Source organism: Lutjanus erythropterus, chromosome 1 (genome assembly GCF_056507025.1).
Source record: "Lutjanus erythropterus isolate fLutEry1 chromosome 1, fLutEry1.hap2, whole genome shotgun sequence".
In the NCBI taxonomy this organism is placed as follows: domain Eukaryota; kingdom Metazoa; phylum Chordata; class Actinopteri; order Lutjaniformes; family Lutjanidae; genus Lutjanus; species Lutjanus erythropterus.
The window spans coordinates 35,310,269-35,325,825 of NC_139317.1; the positions used below are offsets into that span (position 1 = coordinate 35,310,269).

The 15,557-nt window shown below is 42.1% G+C and overlaps 1 protein-coding gene across 3 annotated transcripts in view; it reads left to right on the forward strand.

Moving 5' to 3' along the window:
• The window catches only part of chd9 (chromodomain helicase DNA binding protein 9), a 95,669-nt gene continuing 80,112 nt past the window's right edge, over positions 1–15,557 (forward strand). For all 3 annotated transcript variants that reach the window (XM_084720696.1, XM_084720704.1, XM_084720713.1), the window contains exons 1-2: positions 1–153; positions 6,242–7,930. In XM_084720696.1, the coding sequence (XP_084576822.1) occupies positions 6,350–7,930 (1,581 nt within the window). In that variant the 5' untranslated portion in view covers positions 1–153; positions 6,242–6,349. The remainder of the gene's footprint in view (positions 154–6,241; positions 7,931–15,557) is intronic.

Consider the following 15,557-nt stretch of genomic DNA (forward strand, 5'->3'; position numbering starts at 1 on the left):
AAATGCGGTGTTATCGCAGTCACGTCAGCAGCAGCGGTAGAGCCGCTGCGCCGTGGTCGCCAGCAGGAGTACAACTAACAACACAGTCACAACTTCGCCGATAACACTCTCCCTACATTGACGCCTGGAGTTGCACTTTTGGCTTCTTTTCAGGTAAGAAATAACACGTCTTTGGTACATTTTTAAGAGGTGTTTCGAACACGGGGGTCTCTGTTTCATTCAGGAATGAAGCTGTCAAATTTCTGACAGTCAGTCAGTGGGGCTCGCCTCAGCTGTCTGATGACACACCGCCTTGCTGAGTGGGTATCTTCCCGGCTGAAATAAGACTGCTCACTTGCCAAACTTGTCTGAACACTTGTTCCTAGTAAGTTCGCATATAAAACCGCAAATGTCAGGGTACTTTCTCGCAGTTTGCCGGGTAAATGTGAATGTCCGTGTCCGTTAAGTAGCCCTCCGTGGTTCTTGGTCATGGTGGTCCTGAACTGACAGCGACCAGCCGTGTTCACCCAGCCCCGTACTTGTTTGAGGACGCGGTGCCAATGTGTAGGAAGAATGAAACGAAATGAAAACGAAACTCGGTCGAGGATAACAAACTAGTTGAATTATCATGGACACCATCACTGTCGACCTCTCCATCTCCGGCCTCCTCCTCCCCCTCCTCCTCCTCCTCTTCCTCACTGAAGAAGCGTCACGACACCTCTTGAATCCTGTCGCTTCCAAAGTGGAGCTTTGGCCGGGAGCACGTGCTGCCGGTGGTCTCAACAACCTCGGGGTTAACATTTTAAATCTAAAAACCCAGCCGTCCCGACTGCACGCGTTTTGTCTTCACTTGGCGAGCAGTTTGCGCTTAAAGTAGCGCAACACATTACCGCCTCGCTGGCTTATCAAACACCGCGCTCGCAGGAGCTGAAGCCATTGCTGGGTTGAAGATGAAGAGGATGCTGCTGACTTCAGAGGTGAGCCAGGGGTCTGTTTAATTGATGAAAGCACGACGACCGCGCCGGAGAGTGATAAAGACTCACATTGTAACAACAGCGAAAAATCAAAGAGTCACTAAATTAAACGCTCTTTCAGTCACAGTAACACATTGATTACTTTTTTATCCAGAACTTTGCATGGCTATCTTCACCTCACGATCTAGTTACAACTTGTTGGTATGATACCGGTTTGATGCAGTTTGAGGTGCGCAGAAGTGTCCATTTGCATGTCATCAGTCTCATGATTGAATGGTGACCTCGGGGCAGTTACGCACACACTTCTTGTTGACATTAGGCATGAGTTGCACGTGCCTGGTTGGTCCTTACAGCGTCATGATTATGAAGGAAACAGCTGGAAGGCGACACGGGCTCTGGGGACTGGTGTGAGCCTCAGGCCCAGATTGGGGGATGGTTTAAAGGTTAGCAGTTTCTTGGCGAGCGGGCTCGGGAATATGCGGCATTGATTCATGGCACATGGGAAAGGTGATATAAAAAGACACTACACTTAAATTTCAAATGACACATACTGCTGTAACTCCAGTTTACTGTTGTAAATCCAGCTTGAGCGGACTCCTTACTTAACCTCAGCTTTCAACCTCGTTGCAGCTGTGTCTCAGACTTATTCTGAATGTCACCAACAAGAGAATATCTGCTTGAAATAATTTAGTCATACAATTGAATAGATGTTCACGGTATGGATTTTTTTCAGTCAATACTGGCAACCGATAATTACCTGCTTCTCATGGCTGACACAGTAAGATGATAATTTTGTATTTAATTTTAGAAAGAAGCTGATATAACCTGCAGTTCATGCACACCTTAAGTTAAGAAAGGTTAAGTCCTAGTGAGCAAAGGTGAATGATGTAATATTCCAGCTCTGACCAAACCAAATCCAGCTGACATCAGTATTACCCTTAAAATGTACACTCACTTTTTGTAGTAAAGAGAAAATGTAACATTCTTTGGCTTTTATAGAGCATTTTGCCACAGACTTCAAATTACATGCTTTGACAATCTGTCAAGTCAGATATTAGTTTAGCTGATATTTATCATCCAGTTTAAACTAATATTGATATAGACCTATATAGCTGAATAGGCCAATATCAGCCGGTAATGTATTGGTCCCGATATTTATCCCTATTATTTATAGGGATAATGTTTTTAATTTATAGGGATATGTTTATTTATATTTCTCTCATCCCCACATTTGAGTTTTCATTGCATACATTTTCTGTGCTCATTAAATGCAAGGACACAAGCATTTAACACATTGTTTTTTGTTTAGCACAAACCTAGTGGTGTCATTCCAAATAATTAGTGCACATCTCAAATGACTGACATAATCATTAGAAAGAGGAGCACATAGAAAAGGTCTTTAGACATTAAAATCACTTTATTAGGGTTAGAGAGATGGAGTATTTATGTGACTGGGAAAGTTGAGTTGCAACTTTCTATAGACGTCTGTCACAACAGCCATATTGATATGAAATAGCAGTAAAAACACAGTTGTTCCCAAGGACACCAATTAAGGTTCTGTTATATTCAGGTCAAATAGAGTCAGCATGCTGCTTTTTCACAGGTTGGCTCACTGGAAAGGCTACACTACACGAAATGGAATAGGACCTTCATTGGTAACACGTGTTGTTTGCCCTATTATTTCACATCAATATGGCTAATGTGAAAAAGAGATGTGACAATTTCTCTGCTTAATTCTTCTTCAAGCAGTATTGTCTCTTTGGCAGCGATTTCACATCTCATGTTTTGCTTGTGTGAGACAAATGATCAGTATTTTGCCTATAAATAAAGGAATCTGAAGAAGCTAAAAAAAATACAGTTGGGTATGTGTCACATTTCAGGACAGTCCCGTGCTTCCCCAGTAAACAGTAAAAATTGCACTAGAGTGAGTTGGAAGCGCAACCCAAGCTGAAAACAGGAACAGCTTCATGAACGTGGACAGATTTTTTTATTGGGACCTGTTGACAGTGGTTGGTGGGGAGAGTGAACTTTTCTACCTGTGTTTGTTCTATGATTTAAGTTTGGTTTAGGCTTCTGAATTTGAGTGGTCTGCTAGAACTAAATCCTAGTGCTAATAAATTGATTAATATCAGTTGTGAATTTAGTGTGAAGTGCAGCACTTGGTTTTATCCAGAAGCATTAAATAGCCTGGCATGACAAAATTTCTGGTAAGAACTAAGGTTGTCACAAGTATTGATACTTTGATACTTTTTGAATACCATGTTTTTAAAATAACTGTGTATTATAGTATCAAAAGTTCTGAAGCTCCTAAAGAAATGGTCTAATTGCCCATTCAGAGCTTAGTTCAGTTCAGTTGTTATTGTCCTTCAGCAAAACCAGTGTTCAGTGACTTTTTCTGTACCAATGCTGTGTGCAGGCTGTTCATTTGAAGAAAAGGTATTCTATATAGTACTACTACACTACTATACTAGCATGTAGTACTACTATACAGGTATACTAGTCTATGCTTTTTTTTTTTTTTTTTTTTTTTTAATATTAGTATTGTATTGAAGTTTAACATTCTGGTATTGTGACAGCTCCAGTAATAACAGGATATAATTTATTCTGGTTTAATATTCTGCCTTTAAAATATGAAAAATAAGTTGTGGTATAAATTATGGGGCTGAATAAAGGAAACTTGTATAGTCAAATAACAGGTCAACTGGTGTACAACGCCTATTTGCTTATCAGAGAAGTGATATGACACTGGAACAACCACAGATGTGACAAGTTATGATTAGTGTCCGACAGACGGCAGTCACGGCAGTCCTATTGACATGAAATAGTAGGGTAAACACAGGTGTTAGCAATTGGACAATTATTGGAGAATCATGGGACTGTCCTGAAAAGTGACATTCCCACATGTAATGTTTTTTTAAAGCTTCAATAGATGCCTATATTGATAGGCAACATATTGATGATTTGTATCACACTGGCAAGAAGCAAAACAAGAGGCATGTGAGAAGAGACAGTACTGCTGGAAGAAGAATTAAAGAGAGGAAATTGTGACAGAGCTCAGAAATTTAAGCACAATAGACCTTTTTCATGGCAGCCATATTGAAATCAAATAGTAGAGTAAATAAAGATGTTACCAATTACACTAATTAGAGAGCCAACATACTCAATAGCAGCACCCTGACTCCGTTACCTAAATGGAATGGAACCGTAACTAAAATCATTGGTCACACCTGCGTTTAACCCACTATTTCATGTCTAATGGCTGCTGTGAAAAAGGTATATTTGTGATAAAAATCAGGAATTATTTCACATGAACATCATGAACCTACTCACAAGATGTGAATCAGTGACAGAATGAAAGAACAAAACGATAACTGGACCGTATGGTAGGTGATGCATTCCAGTCAGCAGAAGGTTTTGGGTCCTGACCTGCTGGCAGGCTGTGGCCCCTGTGTACAGTTTGAATGTTCTCCCTGGGCCTGTGTGGATTTTCTCCAGGTGCTTCCCTGTGGCTCACTCTCACAGTCCAAACTCATGCAGGTTGGGTTTATTGGTGACTCAAGAATTGTGCGTAGGCATGAATACAAGCACGAATGGTTGTTGGCGACCTGTCCAGGATTTACGCTACTGCTCACTCAGTGTCAACTGGGAAAGGCTTCAGCCCCACGAACCAATAGTGATACAGATAGTTCATGTGGGTGTTTTAGTTTAATATCCGAGCAGTTCATCTAGGAAAATTTACCTTTAAGCAGCATAGCCTCAATGTTGAAAAGTTGGAAATTATAATCACATTTTAGTGTAACAGCGCAGGCATGTTGCTTATGTTTGTCAGATATGAGACCCCGTCAATATTTGTCTTTTCAAATTCACTTGCAGACTGTACAAATACATTAATGATGTGCCTGGTGATGTGATTTAGGTTTTAAGGATATTTAGCCACTTGTATAAATAAAACACAACATTTTTGATCTCACAGTCTAAGTGTGCACTATGTCCACATTTCCAGTGTTATTTATTTGCTCATTACATTTTTAAAGTCAGTCATTTTGGTGATTTATTGTGCATGTTATTACAAATCACACATGCAGTATCTGAGGCTGCTAAAAATTACAGCCAACATCCAGAATGGTATACAGAAAGTGCCACTTTCCTATATGTTTAATCACCTGTCAGGCTGACTGTCATCTGAAATAAACAGTATTAGCCAGTGAAAACAAAAAGTATCTCCACAAGTTACACTAAGATACTGATACTGTATGAATGTCTGTGCTTATTTGTTCTTTTGTGTGACTGTGTGCCTTGCAAGTCAGCATGTAATGACTGACCTGAGTAAGCTTCTGTCATCTTCCGCTGCTCTGTGGTTGCAGAGCACACACACACACACACACACACACACGCTCAAAGGACCTCATCTGCCTGTGTCCCTAGCTGTTGAAATTCTATCAGCTGTCTGCACCTCCCACACACTCTGCAGTAGCAGGGCAAGCAGCTTCACTGGTTGCGGGGGTGGGGGGTTGAGGTGTGTGTGTGTGTGTGTGTGTGTGTGTGTGTGTGTGTGTGTATGTGGGGGGGTACAGGAAGAGGCACCTGCTGATGGCTGGCAGTTGGTTTGCACCAGCTGCTTTGCTACACACATGAAAGGCAATGCTGATAGCTAATTGACAGAACCAAATTTCTCCCAAGTCCTTCTGACCTCGCCATTACCTGCCATTTGAATGCTTTTTTTTCTGACACTGCACGTGTAATTCTACCTGCCTAGGAGCATGTCTCACTGATGAGGAAATGGATGATAAAAATAGATGGGCTGTGAAAAAAATGTACTTGATGAGTTGTCATGACATATCAGACTGTGAATTTTTCATTTGCATGTTTTTGTGTTTTTGGTTTTCCTTAATTATTTTAATGAGTAGCTTCTAGTTTGTTTGCAAACTGAGATCTGATGTTCATCTGGACCATACATTTCTTAGTATAAACTATGGTCCGACAGATACTGGATTGTTGGGGCCGATACCAATATTAGGGCGTAAATAAATTTCTGAAATTGATATATTAGCTATAAAGCTAACAAATACAAACATGTTGTGGTCTATATATAAATATTTCTCATTAAGACGCATATCAGTCAACATATGCCAATACTGATGTAGAACAATGTGGCTGGGATAGGCCAACATCAAGCTGATAATATTAGTCAAACAAGTTTTGGTTGGGCTCTAGTATAAACACACCGTTTTCATCTTCTCATATTAATATTGTATTTTAATATTTGTTATCCTTTGTATTTTGTACAGGAACACAATATAATCGGCATGCTGTAGCTCTGTAGACAGTGAGGCTCATTGGGACCAGCTTGGATCCAGTGGAGTTCCAAAGGTTCCGGTTATCTTCCGGGCTTTGCCATGGACTTCTTTAATGACCCCAACCTATTTGTTGGGGGATTGGATGGGCTGGATGAGGATGGCTTCCCTTCAGCGCCATCACTTGTGGATGAGTTGAACCTCAGTGCTGACTTTGAGCCCCTTCAGGTGGAGCCTCTTGGCCCAGGGAAGCACCAAGACATGATGCCGCCAGTTTCCACCCAACAAGCCATGCCTGCATACAGTGAGCAGATGGGTCACTACATTGGCATTAAGGCGCAGAATCCGATTGGGCAGGCGTTTTCTGGTCCTGGGGGCACAGGGGGTGGAGGTGGTGGCATTATTGCAGACCAACATGGCCAGTACCACAATATGAGCCAAGTACCACAATCTAATGGGCTGTTCTGCAATAGTAGCAGTCCCATGTGGGGCAACCAAGACCAGAATGGGAATATGTATCACCCCATTTCTCAACAGCAGCAACATCAGCAACAACAGCTTTGTCATCAGCAGCAGCAACTACACAACCAGCATCTTCATGTCAGACAACAACAAACCCAGCAACAACACCACCACCCGTGTCATCGTCAACAACAGGAGCAGCAGCACAGAATGCGGCAGCAGCAGCAGCTGCAACAGCAGCAAAGTCATCAGCAGCAGCTGTTAAACCAGCGCCAGCACCAACAAATTAACACACAGACTCTGTCCCTGCAGCAACAGCAGCATCACAATTTCTCTTTTCACCAGGGAGGTCAAACTCAGAGCCAGCAGCAGGTTCACCATACTCAGCAGCAGGTTCAGCACCAGCTAACTGTAGGAGGGCCGAGATTCCATTCAAGGGCTCTGCCAAGCAAGTCTTATATGGGTAGTCAGAATGCTTCTCTGAGTGGGACTTGCTTACAACCACAGCAGCAGCAGGGTAGCTACCAGTTGACCAGGGGAGGTCAAGCCTTCTCTGGATCAGGACCAGAAGACCCTAACCTGCCCTTCCCCATGCATTCGTCATCTATGGTTCACTCCCTGCCCACGTGCTCAGTCAGCTCTGCCACTGCCGCTTACCAACCAGCTCAGTACCCTGCCTACCCCGGAGAGCCAGAAATACCAAGTCTCAGTCAGCAGCCTTTGTTGTCAGTCTCAGTGTCTAGGCCCACCACCACCACTGCACCCCTCACTTCTACAGTGCCTGAGCTCTCAGGGACAGTATGTCCATTTCCATCCACAGCAGGTATGAGTCAGCAGCACACTAGGGCCCCAGTTAGTCAGGCAGAGGAATGTCCTTTCCAGGCCCTACGTTGTTCTGGAGAATCGCGGGGAAACAGCAAGTCATCTGAAATTTTTGGTGAATCTATGTGCTGCTACCCCAGCATGACCAGCCAGCTGCCCTCTGAGCAGCCTCAGGGCTGCGGGGCCATCAACACTAATGGATACCAAGCACTGGGAGACAATCTCCTTCCATCAGAGTCTCAGGACGGAGACTTGGAGGGCCTGGAGCCTCCGGACCTCCTGCCTGACCTACTGCCCCAGCTGGAGGCTGCTCTCAGCCAACAGGATGAATCCAACTGCTCCTGGGCCGATTCCAGTCAGGAGAGGAAACCACCACCTGTTGAATACAAGGAAGAGAAGGTAATACAGTGTTACAAACTTAAGTATTTTTCATTTTTGTTTTTTAAGAAATATAATGCAAATGATTTGTATGTTTTGAGGCTCATGCATGGCAGCAGAGCAACACCCTGCATGTAATATTCTCTTCGTCCTACTCTAATTCATATCCCGACAGCATATGCACTCTCTGCTTTACCCTATTTTTTCTCAATACAGATTCATGAGGGGAACTGGAGGTTGATGAGTTGAAATATTTTCTAAAACATTAGATGTTATATTTGCATATCTGTGGATATCTAGTGGACAACATTTCTTTGCTGACATTAAACGATTTGATGTTTTCTTCTCAGTGTAGCATGGCACAAATCTACCCAGTCATGTAATGTTTAACTAACTATTCCAGATAGAACATGTGCTTGTCTAGTAGGAAACCTGCAATCAGTGGTGGAGTGGGGGAAGGTGGAGAGGCGGTACCTACGGCCATCTAAAAGCCCTCTGAAAATGATAATGGTCTGGCCAGCCTTGCCCGTCTATCTGCCCAGTGCGCCGACAGCAGGTCAGGCCTGATTAGGCTAAGAGTGGCAGGAGTGTCTTCAGGACTTAGCTGTAAGCATACTTAGGGCTATATCAAGATGTGGGTCAGGGCAAGCCAGAGGCACTTGCACACTGCCTCGCTGGAGTGTGGGGGAGGTTGCATGCTGTTGTGGTAGCTGCCACAGTTTGTGTGTGTGAGTGTGTGAGTGCATGTGCACATGTGAGAGAGCGGGCGGGAAGAAAAGAGTGTGGTGGAGGAGAGTGGTTAGCACTTGAGGGAGGGGGGAGGGGGTTTGGGAGATGGAGAGAGCGGTGGCTCATGGAAAAAAGAGGGAGAGCTGAGGAAAAAGGGAGAGAAGGAGACAGAGAGGAAGAGATGAGAAGGAGAAGAGAAGCGGAGGGGGAGGTTGGGAGAATGCATTAGCTGGCTGTAACAGGCTTCAGGCGGTTCCTGGACCTCAGTTGGCTAGTAACTTAACAGCATCCACGCAGCCTCCTGGCTCACAAGTGACACATGACCAGCAGCAAAAGCAACAGACGTTTCATCACGGTCTGCACATGTAAAAAAGGACATGTGACTTTTAACAGATCTGTATGTTCCTTTCTGATAATATTTGTTAGATTTTAGCAATGTTATTACAAAACTAACATGTGTACCAAGGTATCATTACCTGTTTAAAAACAATGTAATACTAACATTTAAGTACCACAGCTATGAAAATGATCTAAGTGCTTATTCAAGACCTCAATTCAGTTCAGTCCTTATTGTCCAACTTGAAATTTGGCTTGCAGCAAAACGATGTGCAGTGACTTTTCTGTACCAGCTTGTGTGCAGGTTGATAATTTAAAAAAAAGCATTCTAGGACTTTTTTCTCTGTTATTGGGGCGCCATGATTCTGCAGATCCACAATTCAATGTGACTTTTTATTATAAGGTCATGATTCAGAACAATTTTATTATGTCATTGATAGACTACAGTGTATTGATTTCTGAAGATCAATACATTATTAGTTTTATGCCCTGTCACTTGTCATTCATATTTTCAAATTTCTCTTTAACTTTAACTTTTAACTTTCTTTTAACTTTAACTAGTTAATATGGTATCAAGTGTTATACAATGGCCAATAAGCTGTGCTGTGTCATCTGCGTTTTTTTTTTTTTTTTCACTTCGGACTGGAAGTAGTTTGGGTTAGTGATTAAAAAAAAATACTGTGAGAATTTCTGATTCTGCCTTTTGATTCAGTTATTGACTTTGAAAGCTTATTTCGATCGAGTTTTGATTTAATATTGAAATTATGACACCAGTACTCTTTTTGCAGTGCAATCAAAAGAGATATTGATTAGCGCTTTTTATACTATTATTGTATGGAAGTATGAACATATTTTGTTGAGGGCAGCAGAAACAGATCAAAATTTTTAAAAGAGCACTTGAGTTTTTCATGGCTCAAATACTGATGACAGCCTTTCTCATGGCTACTGACAACCCAGAAGTGTGGTTTGAAATTATCTTACCAACACCACTGTTTCCGTATCTGCACTTAGTCCGGTGTAGTAAACACATGAATGATTTCAATTTTACAGTAACCGTTTGAGTGACTCATTTAAATGTCTCTAATCAGTGTCCTCTTACTGGCAGCAGACCCATTATGTCTCCCCACTTCTGAAACCAAAGCTAAGCCCATGAGCCAAAACACAACCTGTGTTGAGTACTGCCTCAGCTATGCCTCAACAGGCAGCCAGGGACAACAAAACTGGTGATCTGCCCAACCAGAGCTCATCTATACAGGCCATTTGGCCATCTGCAAAGGTCCTTGATTGAAACAGGGCCATGAACCACAGCCATACGAACGAGCCTCTCCCTGTCTGTGTCAACACCCAGCCCTGTGTTGATGCTTACAGGCTGACTGTGCTATTCATGTGCACTGATGTGTGAAGAGCCTGCTGATAGTGTGTTTGCTGAACAGGCAAGGCATCAGGGGATAGCTGTCCACTCTTCACTCCCCCACGGTGAATGTGGCTAATTAGGATTTCCAATGGTTGTAGTGGTTTGCTGCAGCTATGATGAGCACCTAGGGTTCAGGATTGTATAGTTGTCGCAGGTTGCCATATTTAAATATTAAATTGTGTAAAAATAGATCTCTTAGGCACCTTTGCAGTGGATCAACATTCAAATGAACAGATGTGTGTTGAACTCTAGCCTAACTCATGAATCATTCTCAGCAACGTTTATGGACTGCTAGGGGCTTTCTCTGAGGAGGTAGTTCAAACTTACAGACAACAAGAACTCTAGTGAGACCCTTCTGAGCTGGCTGCCAGTTTGTAATGCTTATGTGTGCTCATGTGAGTCAGCAGTCAGTCTTTATTCTGTGTGTAGTCCAGAACTCAAGACTGATGTCATTTGAGATGCCTGTGCGTGGTAAAATGGCCGACAAAATTATGGTGTGATAGAGTATGTGTAGGTCAGGGATACTCTTTTTTTGCCAAATGACAGGAGCCTTACCCGCAATTTCCGCCAAGCATGGCCGTGCCGCATTATGGCCGCACCGCACCAGTCAGAGTGATTTGCGGCCATTCTAGACAATGCTTGTGTTTCCACCAGAAGCACCGCGGTGTGTTTCAGATGCTTCCCAGAAGAGGCTTGGCGCTGCGCTCCACGGAGAATATGCACCGAGTTTAATTTTGACAGATGCCGCGTCAGTTAGCACAGAGCAGGTCAAACGGGTAGGAAGTCAGACATGGAAAAGGCGGGGAGAATCCAGTTAATTTTCAAAATAGACAGACAGAAAAGAAACTATTTAACTATGTAGCTTGCTTATCCATGGTAGAAGCACAAAGAGCAAGGAAAGAGGACTTAATCAACAAAATCAGAGCAAGTAAATATAATCAGACGGGCAAAATGCTCCACTGCTGAAACACTTCTGAAATGCTGCTGGTGGGAACTGCAGTCGTGCATATGACGGAACAAAACCGCGTCTGGTGGAAACCCCCGGTAAGGGTCTGTTAATAAACAAATATTAATGTTAATGTTATTTATCAGATAAAACGAATACACATTGAAAGGACCATAACTCATAGTTGAAATGCTTAATTTTAATTGACGTAACTTACAACATAAAATTCCCAAAAAGGTGGGATGTTGTGTAAAATGTAAATAAAAGAAGAATAGTTTTTGACTTATACTCAATCAAATACGGTACAAAGAAAATTTATTTAATTTTATTATCTTTTGTAAATATACATTAATCCTGAATGTGACGCCAGCAACAGGTTTCAGAAAAGTTGAGATGGGGAACAAAAGATTGGAAAGTTGTTGAATGCTCAAAAAAAAAAAAAAAACCTCTTGGGAACATTCTGGTTCAGGTGACAGTGTCTCAGTCATTCACAAGCATGAATGGGATTACGTTCACCCCTTTGTGAAGGAGGACACGTGGACGACACATGGGTTGAATTCAAAACCCAAGAAGTCTAAACTTTAACTGAGCACATCAACTCAGTGGATAAAAACATCAAATTCACTAGAGAAGATGTCAAGGATAATTGCCTGCCTTTCTTGGACTGTAAAGTTCACTTTGGTAAGGACAGGAGCCTCCACATTGGGGTATACAGGAAGCCCACTCACACAGACCAATACCTGCTCTTTGACTCACACCACCCTCTGGAACATAAGTTAGGTGTTATCAGAACTCGGCTGATAATGTACTAACCAGCACTCAGGCCCGCAAGAAAGAACACAAGCACCTGAGGGAAGCCCTTAAAACTTGTGGCTACCCCAGTTGGGCCTTTGTGAAAACAGCTGCATGTACCAGAAAGAACACCAACACTGAGGGTGATGAGGAAAAGAAAACCAAGGGAAATAACATAGTGGTCCCATGCGTGGCTGGGATATCTGAGAAACTCAGGAGGGTTTTCAACAAGCATCATATCCCAGTATACGTCAAACCCAGCAACACACTCAGACAGAAACTGGTACATCCAAAAGACTGCACACCACATACGCAAAAAGTAACCTAGTGTATGCTGTCCAATGCAACGAGGACTGCGATGACTTATACATTGGAGAAAACAAACAACTACTGAGCAGACACATAGTTCAACACAGGAGGGCTAATTCTTCAGGCCTAGACTCAGCTGTCTGTTTACACCTTAAGGAAAAGGCACACTCCTTTGAGGACAACAATGTTCACATTGTAGACAGGGAGGACGGATGGTTTGAGAGAGGAGTTAAGGAAGCCATCTATGTTAAAGTGGAGAAACCCACCCTCAACAGAGGAGGAGGCCTGAGACATAACCTCTCTCCTATTTACAATGCTGTTATTTCATTCTTGCCCAGGAGATTCAACAACTTGGCCTCCAAAAACAGCAGTTGTTCACAGTCATGTGACTCTAACGACTGTCACTCATACTTGGTTTCGGTTGACACCCAATGACTAACGACTCTACACAACTGTCGTTAAAACTGAATGGAGCACTAATGAAGTTGACTCCATCTATTGCTCATTACCAAAGCCTACACACCAATGAACTATTAACACCTATAGCCTGGTGAACACATCCACAGAGGTTAAATATCTGGGTTTCCCACCATTTAGTTAGACTAGCTCAGACTAGCCTGACACGCATGAACTGATGAAGCTTCTTGGATGAGAGGCGAAACGTCTTCAAAGACATATAAACAAGTCCAGTTGCCCTGGATTTAATATTTTCTTGAGATTACAATGACCTGGACAAATGAGAACATTCACAGACAGTTTAAGAACAACATTTCTCAACACAAAACTGCAATAAATGTCATCATCTACAATCGGTAGTATCATTTACAAAAAAGTCAGAGAATCCAGAGAAATCTCTGCATGTAAAGGGCCGAAAACCAAAGTTGAATACCTGTGACCTTTGACCCCTCAGGCACCACTGCATTAAAAATCCACAGAATTGACCTGTCACTAAACCCTGCCTCCAAACAGTACATGTCCAATCATAAGTTAGTAACCATAACTAGGGCCATCAAGCTTTGCATTTCTCTACATATTGAATCGGTGTGCTGAAGGCTCTGACAAGATTGATATTTGGTGTTTCATGAGTCTGGACAGTGCCATCTTTTTTGTAGTCTCTCATAAACATGAAACACAAGAGTGCACATGTGGGAAATGGATTAAACTCTGTCTTCAACTGCTAAAGTTGTGAACATCGGAATGACTGGCTAACTAATGCTAGGTTACTAGCTGTGATAACTTTACCTCCAGACAAACTTATTAGATACCACTGCATCTGCATTTGTTCTGTGGGGGTTTGAGGAGGAGGAGGAAGAGGATGTGGGCTGATGCAGAATCAAAGTGATTCGACAATGATGCATCGCACTCTGGCTTGCTGTCTCAGGTTTAAGCTGGGTTAGCTTAGCTCTTTTCCTGGCTCCCTTCCGTGATTGCGGTCTGGCTCGGTGACCCATCTCAAGATCCACTGCACTATTTGAGTCCCTGCACTTCCTTTTTCTGTCATGTAGATATACCTGTCGTATTTCACCATCTGACAAATGTTTGCTGTAATGTAAGCTAGTTTTAGCCTCAGTCTTTTAGCATTAACACTATATCGTGTATACAGCTTTTTGGTAACTTTACATACACACTTTCACAGGATTCTTGTTTTAAAACATGTCAGATAGAAACATTAAAACATCAGCTGGAGACTTTTCAGTTGAATTAAGTTGAGGTAGCATTAGCTTACATCAGACAGGTAGGCTTATGAAATCTGCTTGTGAGTCATTGGTTGAGTCAACAAAATCCATGGTCATCAACTAGAGATGAGAATCTGCTGTTGTTTACTTCTCTAAGGAATCACAGACCTTATGTTTCAATAATTACTCCCAATTTCGATGTTAAATCTGTTGCTGCCATCAGTGTAAACTTAATAAATGCAGTGTTAGAATGGAAGGCTTTGCAGGCTTAGCAACAGTAGCTAAGGAGGGCCGTGTGTAGTGACGGATCGGTGGTATAAAGGATACTGCATGGGCTCAGGAACACTTTTGAAAATCCTTGTCGGTAAACACAGTTTGTTGCTGCATATACAAATATAAGTTAAGACTCTGTAGTGCACAGTGAAAGCCATACAAGAACATCATCCAGAACCGCTGCCAGCATCTCTGGGGTCCCAGCTCATCTTAGATGGATTGATGCAAAGTGGAAAAGTGTGCTGTGACCTGAAGAGTAACTGCAAAAGCCAGCATCTGTGCTGGAATGGGGGTGTGTCAGAGCCTGTGCCATGGCTAACTGTCACATCTGTGAAGGCCCCATACAGGCTTTTGAGCAACATATGTTGCCATCCAGACAATGTCTTTTTTAAAGTTGTCCCTGCTTATTTCAGCAAGTGTTTCAACAGCGTGACTTCATGGTAAAAGGCTACTAGACTGGCCTAGGTTGTTCAAATCATTTCATTCTGTTTATATTTGCATTTTACACAGCATCCCAACTTTTTTGAAATTTGGGCTGTAACTTATTAAATAAATTAACTTGATGCAAGGATTGACATATAAATTAGATATTTTACTGCAACTGCATTTTCATTGTAAATACTTTGGTAACATTTGAAAGCACAATAAATCTAATATAGAATTGCAAAAGTAGAACTGCAATAATTAAGAATTGCAATACATATCAAATCAGCACCCAAGCATCCTGATAGTATCAAACTGGGAGATAAATGTATCATCCCAGTCCTAGTGTTTGGTTTGTCCATTTTAGACTCTGTGGGAGGAGACCCACTTCTGCTGCATATATTAAGGGTTTATTCTAAGGTAATGAGAAAACAATGGGCCTTATGCAAGAACCACTCAGAGGCACAGATTTGTTCTTAAGTGATGTGTATTAGTGATTTGGGAGAACTTGTCGCATTCACCAATTTTGTCGTGTTTTTTGAATTTTCTTTCAGAAACAACACAATTTACAAGTGGTCCAGACCTGTTGTACAAGTAATGTGCAGTCTGCTGTTATCCAAATTTTGAATTTGAAAAATAAATTACACTTCATAATTATGTTGATATTATCCTGTTTAACTACATTTCAAATTTTAATGTAATTGTAAATTTATGCATAAAGCCTATCATCATTAATTTAATGCTGTATTA